Raw genomic sequence first — 15,032 nt, 5'->3', positions numbered from 1 at the left:
ATTATTTCTCAGATATTGATACACAGCAAAGAACCTTGTGCTGAATTTATTCAGGAAACAAAATGTGAATAAAACAGAAAAGTGATTTGCATTTTAGCTTGTATTAAACAGACTATTAAATGATGATACGTTAGTGGTAAATTAAATAGTACAATCACTTCAACACAAAGGGATATTTAATTTTCAAGGACATAAAAATCTATGCAGTAATGATTCATACTTCAAGTTATAAATAATAGTTGATAACTCCTTCATATGCTTTTATTTGTGTACAAAATGAGGAGTGATACAAATTAAAAATGGTGTACTTGGAAAAGCAACTTCTTTAGTTTAAAAAAAAAAAAATTCTACTAAGTTCTGGGGTTTTTTTTGCATTTTCTGGACTTCCAAGTCAAACCTGCCTGGTTTCAAGTATTTTATTTGCTTCCCTAGCTCTTAAAACTCAGATGATGCATATAAGATTTTCATTTTTATTTCAAATCCTATATTAAAAGTAGATAAAATAATCAGTGTAAATCAGACCTGTAGACTTGTCAGATTTGCTCTTATTTTCACAATTCTAACCAATGAACTTTTCACTTTGGACTGCAATTCCATGAACCTGCATAAAAAGTTAAAATAAAATAATTTCAATTAGCCACATCACCACTTGCTGAAAATCAGTGTTTACAATGTTTCCCACAGTTTCTTCACATTGTAATCAGGATGGATCTAAATAAGCTGTGAATAGATGGGCTACGCAATCTGATTGTGTCATATAACACCAAATATAACTTGCCTTTGGTTAGGATTTATATGTGAGCTGCCAAAAATATGTATCTCCTAATTGTAAGGATAGGAACTCAGGTTCAGCAATATTAGAGAATTTTCTTATGATCATGCAGGAAGACAATGGTAAAAACAGGAATTCAACTCATTTATTCCTCAGAGCAGGAATTTAATCAAGAGGACGAGCTCCCCAAACCCATGGACTGCAAGACCGTACGACACTGCTTGTAGCCATAGGAAACATGAGAAGTTAAAACTGAGCCCAACAGGGACAACATCGCATGATGTTATTTGTTCAGCTTTGTTGTACTATCTCCCCTTTTAAGCCACAAATATATTTTACTACCAGTGTAAAGATGGTCAGTTTTCAGAGTTTAATGGGTTTTGCAGTAAAAATTAAAATAATATACAATCAGATTAGATCTAAATGGCGGACTTTAATGCATGATTAAGGATTTGCACTGAATATGTATTGAAAAAATTCCTGCAATTAATGTTTAGGCTATTTTCTCTTTGAACCATTTAAACATGCAAATCAAATGGAGACAACAGAGAAATAATCCATTTACTGCTTCCTCCCACAGAAGGGAGGATCACCCTTATAAGAAACCCCAAATTTAGAAACAGAACTACAGTATGAGAAAAACTTATCACTATTGTATTTCAACATGGGAACAGAAGGCTATGCAGAAAAGAAAATGCTAAAGTCAGTGTATTGTACAGTATATTTTCCACCTGTAAAAATAAAGTGTATGGAAGTTCACGTAAATATCACTGTGTAGGTGTTAGTTTATAAATGTGTTTTACTGGCGTGTCACTAACTGCTAGTCTTCTGCAAATCTTGCAATTTTTTAAAAATATACTGAATTATTGAACGCAAACATTTACATGTCAATGAAGACTATGATTACTCAAATTGTTCTGCATTTCAAGGTTACTATCACTAAGAAACGAGTCTATAGGTGTTGACCAAGGGATTTACTGAACCACAAAAAACCTCCAATTAATCAGTTTACAGCTTTCCACTGATATAACTGTAAGATTGTATTTTTTACTATCTAACATGCCATTCAAACAATTCTACTATTTGTCAAGCTCCCTCACTTAGAAGATACTTACTGTCCTACAACGAAGAAATTTCAAGCTAATGGTGAGGGAAAGTAGCCATTACAAGAAAAAAACCCAACACACACATTGAGAGTTCAAGTGCAATAATCAAAAGGAAGAGCTACAACTTAAAACATAAGAAACATAATATTTAGTTGAATAAATGTCACAAATATTATTTGTTAGTGAAAAAGAAACGCATGCATAAAATATCTAGCCCCAAGGGAATTTTAATCTGGGACACCAGGAAGAACTGTGATACAAATATTTAATACATACAACATAATACAGAAGCAGAATAACAAAATCAATGTCTACTTAAGCATATGATGAAAGAAACCCACTCAAGTTCAAAACCCCAACTCTTTAATGTTGGTTAACTAGCTTGCATGAATACTGCACTAGCATGGTGATACTTCTTCCAATAACACAAGCTGCAGCACAGCAGTTGCGCTCTGCCTTCAATCTCAACAGGACTTAGAGTATGACCTGTTGTCTGAAGTAGGAACACAAGAAAAGTACAAAGAAGCTGGTCAACAAAGGAATATGTAGGCAACGGAGGTTTGCATTACACTGACAGGTGAGCTCTTAGTGACAAACTGGGGTAATAGGAAATGCACCTCAGATTTTGGAGAGAAAGTGTGCCTGACCTACAGACAGGAGAATTTACATAGCAATTTGAATTGGATGCACAGGCACCGGGCCTGAATGAAATACAGGACAATCACATTACACAGAATGATAAAAAAATATATAATGTCGTAGAGTAGAGAAGAAGAGATGTGGTATAGCCATGTTGATGCTGAGCTGTGAATTAGACTTTCCCAGACAGATGTCAAAGATTGATGTCAAGATTCCACCAAAGGACAAGATGAAGCATCAACTAAAAACGTAGGACAACACAACAGGATAATAAGATTTCAAGAACAAAAATGTAGACAGTGTTGAAGAAGGAGGAGAATAAAGACTTTTTTAAAAAATTTTGCTAATAAGAGATCACAAGAGTCTCTGGTGAATGTGATTTCAGTTGAGTAAAAAGGATGGAAATGGATGGGGGTCTATCTAGGATAATATTGTATTAGCATTAAGAAGTATGAACATGCTCATTGAGGAAAGAAACTTTCAGATTTGTAGCTGGACTAAAGCTTAAACTCAAAGTAGTTTTACTGAGCATATACAACTTCCATATTAAAAAACCTCATAACTTCCAGGATTTCTGAATTGGGTGACTTCCCATAAAGATGAAAGGCATCCCTGATACAATCCAACTTACAGAGATTCACAGCTTTCTACTTTTTCACCAAGTTCTATCATAGATGAAACAAGTATTTCCTTTGTCTAACTTCTAGGGATGGATGTGTTTGTTTTGGCTGAAATACATAACACATTTAGCCTGACACCTCACTGCTGGCACAGAAAATTTCAGTTGACTTTTTCAGCCGAGATTTGGCAACATTATAAACAATTAAATATGTTTTTAGTAACAGAAAAGGTCAAGCAATACTAACAACATGAGACACTAGCAGTCTTACTTCTAACACATTTTATCACTTCTCCTTCCCTACATCTATCAAGTTTAGGAAAGCAGTTTATCACACTTCACCTGAAATATTTAAGTGCTTTACTAACTGTGGTCTGCCCAAAGCCCATTAGTGTCAGGAAGCTTATAGCTTAAAATAAGATTGTGGCAGAAAAGGCAAGAATTTTAAAAGATTTTGCAAAGCAAACATGAAGTTTCACCATGACCATCTGTGGCTAGTTTTTAATGAAAGTGTCCTGCATTACTGGCCCTGTATCTTTGGCAGTTAATGCTTCCAAAAATAAGGTAAGGGAATGTACACTTTCAGAAGAGTCTGGAAAGGCAAAACATACCTTCCTTTCAGTAGTTTAGTTACGATACCTCATTGTGTAGTACTATGAGTGTGACTCCTGTAATTGGCAGTGTCATATGCCCCACACTACCAGTGAAAGACAGAACCGGCTGGACAGTTGTATTGCAAACCCTGCATTAATCTGTACCTGTAACTATAAGCCTGCCATTCAGTGCCTTTGAATATCCAATCCTGTGGAATTACAAGTATTAAAAAAATAATCGCTATTAATTTAATTCTGTATGAAATATTAATCTTTTGTAAGTAAGAATAACGACACTGCACCCACAACGCATTTAATACACTTACGCATCCTCCTCTGTTTGAGGCTGCCCTCTTCTGGATAATCTTTCTGAATCATTCTGCTCAGTTCCACCTCCTAGGGGGGTCACAAGAAAGAAAAGAAACAATAAAGATGAAAATAAGATATTGGGTATTTGAAGCACATGAAAAAGGTGTTAGTATGAACCCTGACTGTTCAATGATCTTTTAGGAAGAGAAAAAAACCAAAGCTCACTTACAAAGCAGGACAGATTCTCTTGTAATGAAACACACTAAGTTCACTATAATTTACTCTTTTGTAATTTGACCTCTCACCAATTCACATCATATTTATATTTGTGGAAACCTTGGAATTATAGTATTAATAACTGGAAGTTAGTATAATTCTGACACATAGTTACTGCGTTCTACTCAGAAGCTTTTTATCCTATTAACTGCTTAAATACAGCATATTAGCACAGAGCATTATCATTAAAATACTGTAATGACTGAGCAATTAAACCTCCATTTTCCTTTAATAAAAAGTGCCTGGCCCCCAACTCCATCTTGTAAACAACTACAAAGAGATACTGCAAATTACTTCCAAAGGCTCTGACATGCTATATTGACAATATAATATTCTAGCTCGTCATATGATGGGGCATGATAAATCATATGCCAGTTGCCATTATTCTGCATGGTGAGTCATATTTCTACATTTCAGTGCACTGATATTTTGGGCAGATGCATGTTTCTGTGAGGAAACAGGAATAGGATATAACCACAGAAGTCCAGTCCCATGGATTTGTTACTAAAACCTAGGCTCACATGTGGTGTTGGTAAACTGGTGGACTGCCTTTCTGTCACTGTAGGTTGTGCATTCTTAAATGACCAGATTCCAAGATAAGCGCCTAACACAGACTGCTCTCCCAAAGCAGGTGGACAGGGGGATGTTTTCAGTGATGCTGATTAGATTAAGAAAGTTAGTGCTGCACTAAAATAACATCTTTGGCTCACTGGCTGCTATCTACTTGAGATTGTTCAACAACTTACAAAGGCCTCATTATGTGTATCAGTATGTATAACAATAAACCGCTGATCACAAAAGACTTTCTGAATTCCCATCTATTTACACAACTTATCACAACCTATACAATTCAGACAGAAATCATATTAGAACAAAAACAGATTCAAATTTTATCTCGTGTATCAATTACTATTGTTTTTAAAGTCATTAGCTGGTCGATTCTGCTTGCCTCCAATTACCATATCAGGAGGGTGATGTACTAGCAGAAAAAAGTACTGCATCCCTCCTAACTAATACTCAAAAAATAGTATATACTGTCACATTTGATAGGATCCCACAATACAGTAGCCTTTGGTGAAACTACTGAAAATAGTGAAGCCATAACTATTCATGGTATTGTGCTCCACACAACCTATATGGTCACCTTTCAACACTTTAAGTGTTATATCTGTCTAGGTTCCAGCAATAAAGAGGTCACATCTGAATAGCAGAAATGATTTCTGTTTAGTTATGGCTGAAGTTGAAGACATCATATAATGTGGAGTTTTTGTAACTTCCGTCTTAAGAATTTCCCCCCCCACAGTATCAGTCACACACTCAGTCTCTCATTTTCTACTGCAATGTAAAAGCTCCCTTTTTTGGACACAGTTCTATTCTCCTATGCAATGGATTTCTTTTGGATCTGATACTCATTAAAGACAAAATGGTGGAGGTGTATGCATACATACAAAGGGGGAGAGGCATAATCATGCATTCATTCTTTTTTTCTGAAAACAGTTTTCCCCTTGAACAATGAGATCATTAGTGCATTTGACAATTAGTGACTTAGAATTGCATACCAGTAATTCAGCTTTAGAGTTCACTGTACTTGTAGCCAATCAGACTCATCTATCCAAAACCCAAGAAAGATCTTTTTTTTCTGGTGCCAAGAAAGTTCACAAGGTGTTTTAAATTAGTTCTTATCTACTGTCCCACCAACAGATGCATACACGTTCTTATAAATGCTTCATATTGAACAGCTGTTATTGTAAGGTGAAATTCACCTTTAAGTGAAAGATTTGGAGGGAACTACAACAGGTCTTTACCGTGGCCTTAACAAATGCATTGATCCTAGAACAGACCCTCTGGAATGAGATGCTTTTCACATTTCACTGTAATACATCTCCTTTCTGACATCAGACTAAAAAAGAGAGACCACACTAAGCATGAAACACTTTGATTTCTTCTTGCTAGATCTAAATTACATACAAGTATCAGCACTCAAGGATAAATTAACTTTTAATTTTAATATTTTGTAAAACATTTAGAAATACCTCAGAATGACAAGGTGGTATAAAAGTTTAAGGTGTTCCACTACAGTAGCTAAAGGTTAAGACCCCAAAAGATTTCATTTTAAATCTAAGTACTCGTAGAACTTGCACTTAAATCAGTCATCAATTATCAAACAGATATTACTTCTAGACCAGTACTATAGAATGGCAAGACCCTGGATTGATTTGAATAAAAATAAATCGATTTAAAATAAATCTTAAAAATATGTTAGCCAACAATGATGAGAAATTAGTGACGATTTAGTATTCTGTTATTTTACAAATTTATGTCATAAATGGGTTGTGAGATTTTGGGTAGTTAGGCAATATATGAATTATCAGGCAGCCCAATAGGACATACATTGGCCAATATCATAAAGACACACTATCTTATAATTGGGTTGGTTCATGTCTTCTAAAATAAATGTTACTTTTGAACAATCTTAGCATTCTGTAGGTATTTAGTCTTTTTTGAGGCACTCCTTCACCCTTCTATTCAAAAGAAAGTCATGTTCATAAGACAAGTAATTTCCACCTGTCTCAGTGAAATAGATGCATGCAACTTTGTGTACTTTGCACAATGCAAAATAAGTTTTCATAGCTACTGGCATTAATTTTGTCATAATTTTCATTCTGTTGTTTTCTTACATATTGGTCACAGAAGAATAGAATGTAGATTATACTCTAATACCTCACTTACAGGTGATATGCGTAATCTATTAAAACACTGTAACACTTAAAATAAATGTCTTTTCAGAAGGAGAAAAGAAATTGTGGGTTTAAAAGGAAAACCTGAAACCTGTGGTATAAGAGGAAGTCTTATATACCACCACCTTGTAGCTATATGAACACAGGAAAAAAAAGATGGCTAGTACTACGTTACTGAATAATTCTCCATCTAAATGTCAGCTATGATCATGTGATCAGTCTTTTTATAGGCAAAAAGAATGTTCCCCTACGTCCATACTTAATATCAGTATGGAAATACAGTACATGTTCACCTTTCCCATCGACATCCTAATATACAGGCATTGTAATACAAGACACGTTGCCCCCTTTTTTCTTTCACCTAAGAGATAAGGCATGTAATGCCTTAATAATAATGAATATAATTATTAATATAATAATTATAAAATTTATTATAAAATAATAATATAATAATGAATATTATTATTAATATAATGAAATGCAGAGATGCTGGAAAAAAGTTTTAAAACTTGTAGTAGATTTAAACGTTTGTGTATTATCATGTGTTGCGTCACCAAAAGGCATCGACTAAAACTAAAGGAAAGAGGTCATTAAAGCAGGTAATTACAAACATGTAGGGATATTCAAGAAAACATATCTAAAGAGCCATAGCATTTTTAATTCTGTATCTGACTGCTATCATTATATAAAATTTTAAAAGCTTTTTGCAAAGGTAAGTGTTAAAGTGCAGGTGGATATCCAGCCAGGCTGAGGTATAGTTTCATATTCTGCAGACAGCCACAAAATTAAAATCTGCATTTATACATAAAAAAGTAGAAGTTTTTTTTCAGAACTGCTTTTGTGATGTGGCAACACTAACAGAAAGCTTACTGCTCCCAGTGCCTCAGACTGTAGGCAGTGGGGATATAGATTGTTCTAATCTGATTCTTCCCTCAGGATACAGGCAATCTTAATTCAGCAATTGTCAGCGGCTATGTATAACATGCAGTCACTTTTCTTGAATCTGAATACTTATTGCTCCATTCTGGGTGAGAATATAGGATGCCACATCATGACAAAACAATTAATTGAAGTATGGTATGAGCTGACCTTTCCATGACATGACAGATGCCAGTACAGGCACACCAATTGATTGCACTAACAACAGCCATATCTCTGATCTGTCGGAGAACACCTATTGGCAACTCTTCTCATTGAAAGGTTTCTTCGTACAGGATGAAGAGATTCATATTTACCACGAGATAAAAAAAAAAAAAAAAAAGACACATAGGCTCTTCATTTCATCCAGGAAGTACCATCAAATCCTGAGACCGGTATAGGAGTTAATACATGCAAACACAGAATCTCCTTCTTACTGATGAAAGCAGAGACTACCACAGAAATCTGACCTGGGAATACTTTGAAAATACCTTTCTCTCTGTAGAAAAATACAGTAGATAAATTCACATGTCAAAGACATAAGTTCCCTAACAAAGTAAGTCAGAATGCTGTTCACTGGAAGAGTTACTTTTCACAGTAAGAAGAAAGTTGGAAAACAGTGGGGTTAGATTGCTATCTAACTTGGTTTAAACTCCAAGGAGAAAATTCAACATAACCAGGGATATCTGTGGGAATACTTAAGACAATGCCTTAAGCAACTTAGTTGAAGAGGAAAATAATCCCAAAGAGAAACTGTTTATAGTCTTTTAAGAATGCAGGGGTCTATACTTTAAAGGCCTGACAAAATGTCACTTAAGATTTCTGGATGTGAACTAAGTGGGAGTGTGGAGATACCCACCATGCCAAATAATCATCTTTTTAGGAATCAAGAAAAAGCCATTAGTTTTGAGAGGAGGAATTGTTCACAAGACAGGGTAGGCACAGTGGCAAAGATCCTTACTTTCTGGTAGACAGAAGCTTACTCCATCCATCCCAAACCAGGAAGTACATAAATGAGGCCTTTCATTGCAAATCTCAACGTAGTTCTCAAAAGGCCACAAAATTAAACACACATCAACTGCACATATCTTAAATTTTGTGAAGGCAAGGGTGTTCTAAAACACAGGTCCTTTCAAGATACCAGGTTTGCACAAATAGTTGGGACACTCACTGAAAGAATGAGGAAAAATTAGTATAATTCTTCCTCCAAAGGCTTCTTGGAACGTCAATGGTTGAAACAGTCATTTTTGTACTAGTTCCAGGGACAAATGCCCAATTCAAAAGCATTGCACTGGCGGAGAAGAACAGCTATTCTGGGGAGAACTGGAATCAGCAGAGAACTTGGTAGGAAAGTTGTGAATCTTCCAACTGGCAGGGAGTGCTCATGAAAAACTTGACTGTATTAAAAACTGTTTGACAAACAGGTAACGAGGACACAAAGCCAGATCACAATGAGGACTGGCAGCACAATAAAGAATTAGGATATAGCTGCTTCTGTTTAGTTTCCTAGCATGACTACTAATTAGGAAAATAAAAACCAAAACAAAACCCCTGCACACAGGCCTATAACAATGCATAGCTATACTGCCACCAAAACACCCGATGCTTCCTCAAGTACTCTGATATTTTTAATAAGGAAAAGGGATATAATGCTCACAGATTGTAGTATTTTCAGCTTGAAGGCTTCCAGTAATTTTCATTTTTACTTCAGCCAGTTTTGACAGAACCCCAAAATTTCATGATCACATTCCTTTAAAACAAAAAAATCCCTTTTTTCCTGGAGGAAAAATCCACTTTTGCACATCCATCATGAGAGCATATGGTGCAATAGCTAGTGCAAAAATCTGCAGACATCTAGATAAATTTCAAACAGTGGTTATTCTATCCTGCTCAGAATATTTCTACTCATCATAATTCATGAATGTTAGTGAGGCCTCAATTACTGCACATAAATTCCAAAATATATGGGGCATAAAAAGCTCTTTAACCCAACAAAAGGGCATAACAAGAACTGATGGCTGAAAATTAAAGCCAGACAAATTCAAAATCAGACAGGAGAATTCTTTTTTTTTTTTAATAGCAAAGGTAATTGAACAAGGAACTTGCTAACATGGGAAGTGATGGATTTTTATTATTATTATTTTTAAAATAATTTGAAGTCTTCAAATCCAGACTCAACCATTTTTCTAGGAGTTGTACTGCAAGGAAATAAAAGCTCTTGGGCTCTATATGGGAAAGATGATGTCCTGGTTTCGGCTGGGGTAGAGTTAATTTTCTTCCTAGTAGCTGGTATAGTGCTGTGTTCTGAATTCAGGATGAGAATAATGTTGATAACACACTGATGTTTTAGTTGTTGCTAAGCAGTGTTTATACTAAGTCAAGGACTTTCCAGCTTCCCATACTCTGCTAGCAAGGAGGTGCACAAGAAGCTGGGAGGGCGTATAGCCAGGACAGCTGACCTAAACTGGCCAAAGGGATATTCCTTCATAGAGAAAGACTCAGAGCTGAGAAATGCTATATGTATGTATGCATGCATGCAAGCATTTATTTTACTGGCAAGAACAGCGAAGCCTGTCCCTCCACCGGAAACCTGGAAGTACATAAACCAGGACTTGCATTGCAAATCTCAACATAGTTCTCAAAAGGCCACAAAATTAAACATGCATCAACTGCACCCATCTTTTCTTTCCAGCTCGCCTGACCACAAGAGAGTCCAGACCTCAGCTGTGTATTATAAACAATGGATTGCACTGCCTTGCAAAAGAGTAAACCAGGACTTCCTTGCAATAATCTGAAGTAGCACACAGCAACCTCAGAACATCTCCCTGTATCATAGAATCATAGAATGGTTTGGGTTGGAAGGGACCTTAAAGATCATCTAGTTCCAACCCCCCTGCCATGGGCAGGGACACCTTCCACTAGACCAGGTTGCTCAAAGCCCCATCCAACCTGGCCTTGAACGCTTCCGGGGATGGGGCATCCACAGCTTCCCTGGGCAACCTGTTCCAGTGCCTCATAGTGAAGAATTTCTTCCTTATATCTAATCTAAATCCACCCTCTTTTCAGTTTAAAGCCATTACCCCTTGTCCTATCACTACAGGTCCTGGTAAACAGTCCCTCTCCAGCTTTCTTGCAGGCCCCCTTCAGGTACTGGAAGGCTGCTATAAGGTCTCCCCGGAGCCCTCTATTCTCCAGGCTGAACAACCCCAACTCTCTCAGCCTGTCTTCATAGGAGAGGTGCTCCAGCCCTCTGATCATCCATAATCCAAAGAAGAACAAAGTCACTGTCAGTAGCACATACCAGTTCTGCCGATGAAAGCTGGGACTTAGAAAGAAAGCAAACAAAGGACATTGCTAGCATGAACAGGCCTAATGAGTGGAATTAATGGAATTATTGACAAAAATGCCAGTGCAGGTTTTTTTTGCTGAGCCAAAGTCAAATATTTTTAATATTGATCAACAGAAAGCAAAACTTGTTTCATAAACAAATTGTTTCATAAACACCCCCAAGATTTATACTGAAAAGATTCAAGCTTTAAAATCAACATCAGCTTTTCCAAAAGAGATTAAAATTTTTTAAGAGGAAAAGAAATCAAACATATCACATGAGACATAAGTTACTCAAGCCAATAACCAGAAAAATGTTGCAGTAAGAAAGACAGAATGTTCAACTAACCATTTGATGGGCGATTTCTGAGATTTTGTACATTATGACTCGTGGGAGATGAAAATGGACTCATTTGGCGTGTTCCTGTTGTTGGTGAGTAAGAGTTTAGATTTCTCTTTTTGGTCTTCAAAGGTGTTGCATCAGATGGCTAAAATGTAGCAAAAGACAAAGAATCTAGATGAATATTGGCTAAAGATAAAGAAGTACCCTATGTCCACCTAAACCTACAACAGTTGTAAACTTCCCTTCTGCAAACTAAATACATTCTGGCCTCTACCTTTCCTGTCAGTAGTTACATATTGCACCCCAAACCGAACAAAGCCTCTCTGAACATTTACTATCTGGTAACAAATTTTTCTAAGTAATTCCTAACTTTATGTAATCCCATTTATGGAAAGCCCATGTTGTATGTTGTGGTGAGTTGACCTTCGCTGGCTGCTAGGTGTCCACCAAGCCTCTCTATCGCTCCCCCTCCTCATTAACATTAGTTTCACTCAAAAAAACCAAAAAGCCCTTCAAACACTAGCCTCCCAGTTTTCATAAACAAAAAGTATGTGGTTTCCAGACACTTAGTTATTCTGGCATGAATACTTGGGATTTTTTGTTTGTTTGTTTGTTTTCTTTTCAAAAGCAGTCAAAAACTGGTATTATTTTTCCTATAGTATTTAAGACACATGAACTATAAGCAAGTATTTTTAGATTTTAATTCTATCAAAAGATAGTTATTTCTAATGATTTTCTAAACAAGTGTTAATTAAAAAAATTCCAAGTGAGTCCCTTAAACCCAAAATTTTGTCTCTGGCGTATGTCTAATGACTTCACTGTATCAACATCTGTCATGCAAAGAATAAAGGGACATTCTGGGCAAAACCACTTTTTCCAGTCCCTTTCAAAATTTTCTCAAGGGCTTAAAGAAGGGCTGTCTAAATGCAGTGAAACACACTTTTTCCTACAGTTTCATGATTTTTTTTTTCCCCTTTTGGAAACATAGTACCATCAAAGCAAATCCCACAGAACTCTGAGAAGGCCTGAACCTCATAGGTTTAAGGTTTCACAAATATCCCCTGGAAAATTTAACTACAGCAATTTTAGATTTCAAAAGGGGTGTACAGGTGGCAAAAGCAGTATTTTTAAGACCAATAATCAGGTTCACCAGGTAACGTGTGAAAGCCACAAGTCATATCGGGATGTAAATCATATCAGATCACAAAGCTACATATATAAAGGTGACTTAAAGCCTCTACAATCCAGCAGGAATCCAGGACCTGTGAAAAGGCTACATTTCATTACTGAGTAAATTAATGATAGAAAACATTAACATTTACATAACTAATCTTAAATTGTTGAGGTGTTATAAGGAAACTGCTTCTAAAAAGTATACATTTACAGAGGCAATAAATACAAAACTAGGAATATAAGTTGTACCTAGAAGTATAATGGACAATTATGTAACCCTCAGAAGTTTTCTTCTCAATTCGAGACATTCAGCAGCTGATTTAAATGTCCTGAAGCACAATACTCCTATTTTTCACACCTACATGGATATGCATACTCTTGTTATCTGTAAGAATAAGTGTTTTCATTACAGCTTCTACTACGTTCTTGACTTCACCAAAATTACACTGCGATATTATTAAATTCCTCTTGATTATATAAAAGTATAAAGAATGTTCAATATCCCTTCCAAAAAGAATACAGCATATTCTTATACCCCTTTCCTGCTCTTCACTACTGAACTCCCATTAAAACATCCTGATCTTTTAATCTCCTTCATTTGAAGGCATTTCTTGTGCCACTTGTACCATAGCCTACGTTCACACTCATTGTCTTTCACAGAATGATACAGGTTCAAAGTATCATTTCTGCAATTATACTTTAAAACAGAGTGACAGTACATTCAATTCTAATTCAGGTGAAGACAAAATACTGATTTATGCAATGGCATTACACTTCCAGTGCTGCTTGCTATTCTATTTCTGATATATCTTACTGTACTTTTACACAAAGCTGCAGTTTTGATGTTTTTCTTCTACTCTGCCCTGAGTGGTTACCCTTAATTTAGAACCTAACAGTGTTAGTATTGGTCATCAGTAATATGACTTACACCGTATTTCAAAAGATTTCATTTGCTGCCCACTTACCTAGCTTTCTTATAGCTCCTGGAAATGACTCTGTCTTGTTTTAGTCTTGAATACCCTAAATAATTTTGCATCAGCCGTTAATACTCTTTTTGCAGTCTTCCAGTACTTAAACAATACCTGATGGAAATCTTCAGTCTGTTGTCACTAATATTTTGCCACGTTCAAACAGGCTGAAGAAATGTTTCAAATCATCTTTAAATGAAATATTAATAACAGTAAAGTATCAATGCCACTTTAGGCATTTAAATGTCATCAAATCTCTTTTGTAACAGGGAGGATCTCCAATCTGCTTACACTTTCAGGATTTTTTTTTCCTGCTTGAACAGCAGTCACCTCAGCCACTGTATTTCTGGATATGAACTAAGACTCCTTTGAGCAGCTACCTGGAAAAAGTTACTGTAGTACTTAGAAGGACAGTGTTTATTTGGCAGTAAGAATTTCTCTTCCAGGAAGAAGAGTCTTAGTCCAGTTATGATACCATATTAACGTTACAAAATCTAAAAATACACATTTCTGATCTGGTTAGTTCAGGCATGCTTTGGGTAGTCTGACCAGCAGGTGGAATGAGGTCCTCCTGAATAACAGGAAAGAAATTGTAGAAACAGCAATGGATGCAGCAGACCTGAAACAGGTACTTCGCACAAACTGTGTGTGTTTACTACCTTACATTCCTTCCTACCTTCTATAATGTTATTTAATTATGGTACACTTTAAATGTTCAACATGCATCTGTTAGAGGCATTGTATGAACTAAAAATCATAGTGTAAACCTACATTACTGAGATTCCAATAAAAGTTTTTATCATTCAGATGAGCTTTTGTTACGCTTTTTGCTGCACAAGAACCTGAATGCAGTTAACCATCAAGTAACTCTTTCTTTTTATCTTATGGGGAGGGGGCAGGGAAGGAATAGCTTTAAGGCAGAGAAAGAATTCCATGTAATTTCAGCTGGACCACTCATCTACAAAAATGTTACTACAGCCCAAGAAACAGATGCAAAATTACAGTCACAGCTGCATTCTGAGCAGAACAAGTTGGGTAATGGTACACTAAGCTGCTAATTAAATTGCTAATGATTTTTTTTAGTGCCACTGCGGTATTTTGCCACCTTTGTTTAAACTAAAAAAAAAAAGTATCTAGAAAATTTTTAAAATTGCAAATTTGTATCTTGCTAAATACCAGTGAGACCTCCAAATATGTGCTGCATATAAACATCTCTTTAAAATGACACAGACGTGGAAATTTATTGGGAGC

General features: G+C 35.9%; 1 protein-coding gene across 1 annotated transcript in view; it reads right to left on the bottom strand.

Annotated features, from left to right (window-relative positions):
- ITGB3BP (integrin subunit beta 3 binding protein) overlaps positions 1–15,032 on the bottom strand; it is a 35,191-nt gene that overhangs the window by 15,192 nt on the left and 4,967 nt on the right. The window contains exons 3-5 of the mRNA XM_076340017.1: positions 11,647–11,785; positions 4,056–4,125; positions 523–601 (exon numbers count right to left, since the gene is read on the bottom strand). Of these exons, the coding sequence (XP_076196132.1) occupies positions 523–601; positions 4,056–4,125; positions 11,647–11,785 (288 nt within the window). The remainder of the gene's footprint in view (positions 1–522; positions 602–4,055; positions 4,126–11,646; positions 11,786–15,032) is intronic.

Source organism: Aptenodytes patagonicus, chromosome 5 (assembly GCF_965638725.1).
Source record: "Aptenodytes patagonicus chromosome 5, bAptPat1.pri.cur, whole genome shotgun sequence".
Lineage (NCBI taxonomy): Eukaryota > Metazoa > Chordata > Aves > Sphenisciformes > Spheniscidae > Aptenodytes > Aptenodytes patagonicus.
The sequence above is the reverse complement of the archived record's forward strand: the minus strand, read 5'-3'. Positions and strand labels throughout refer to the sequence as shown.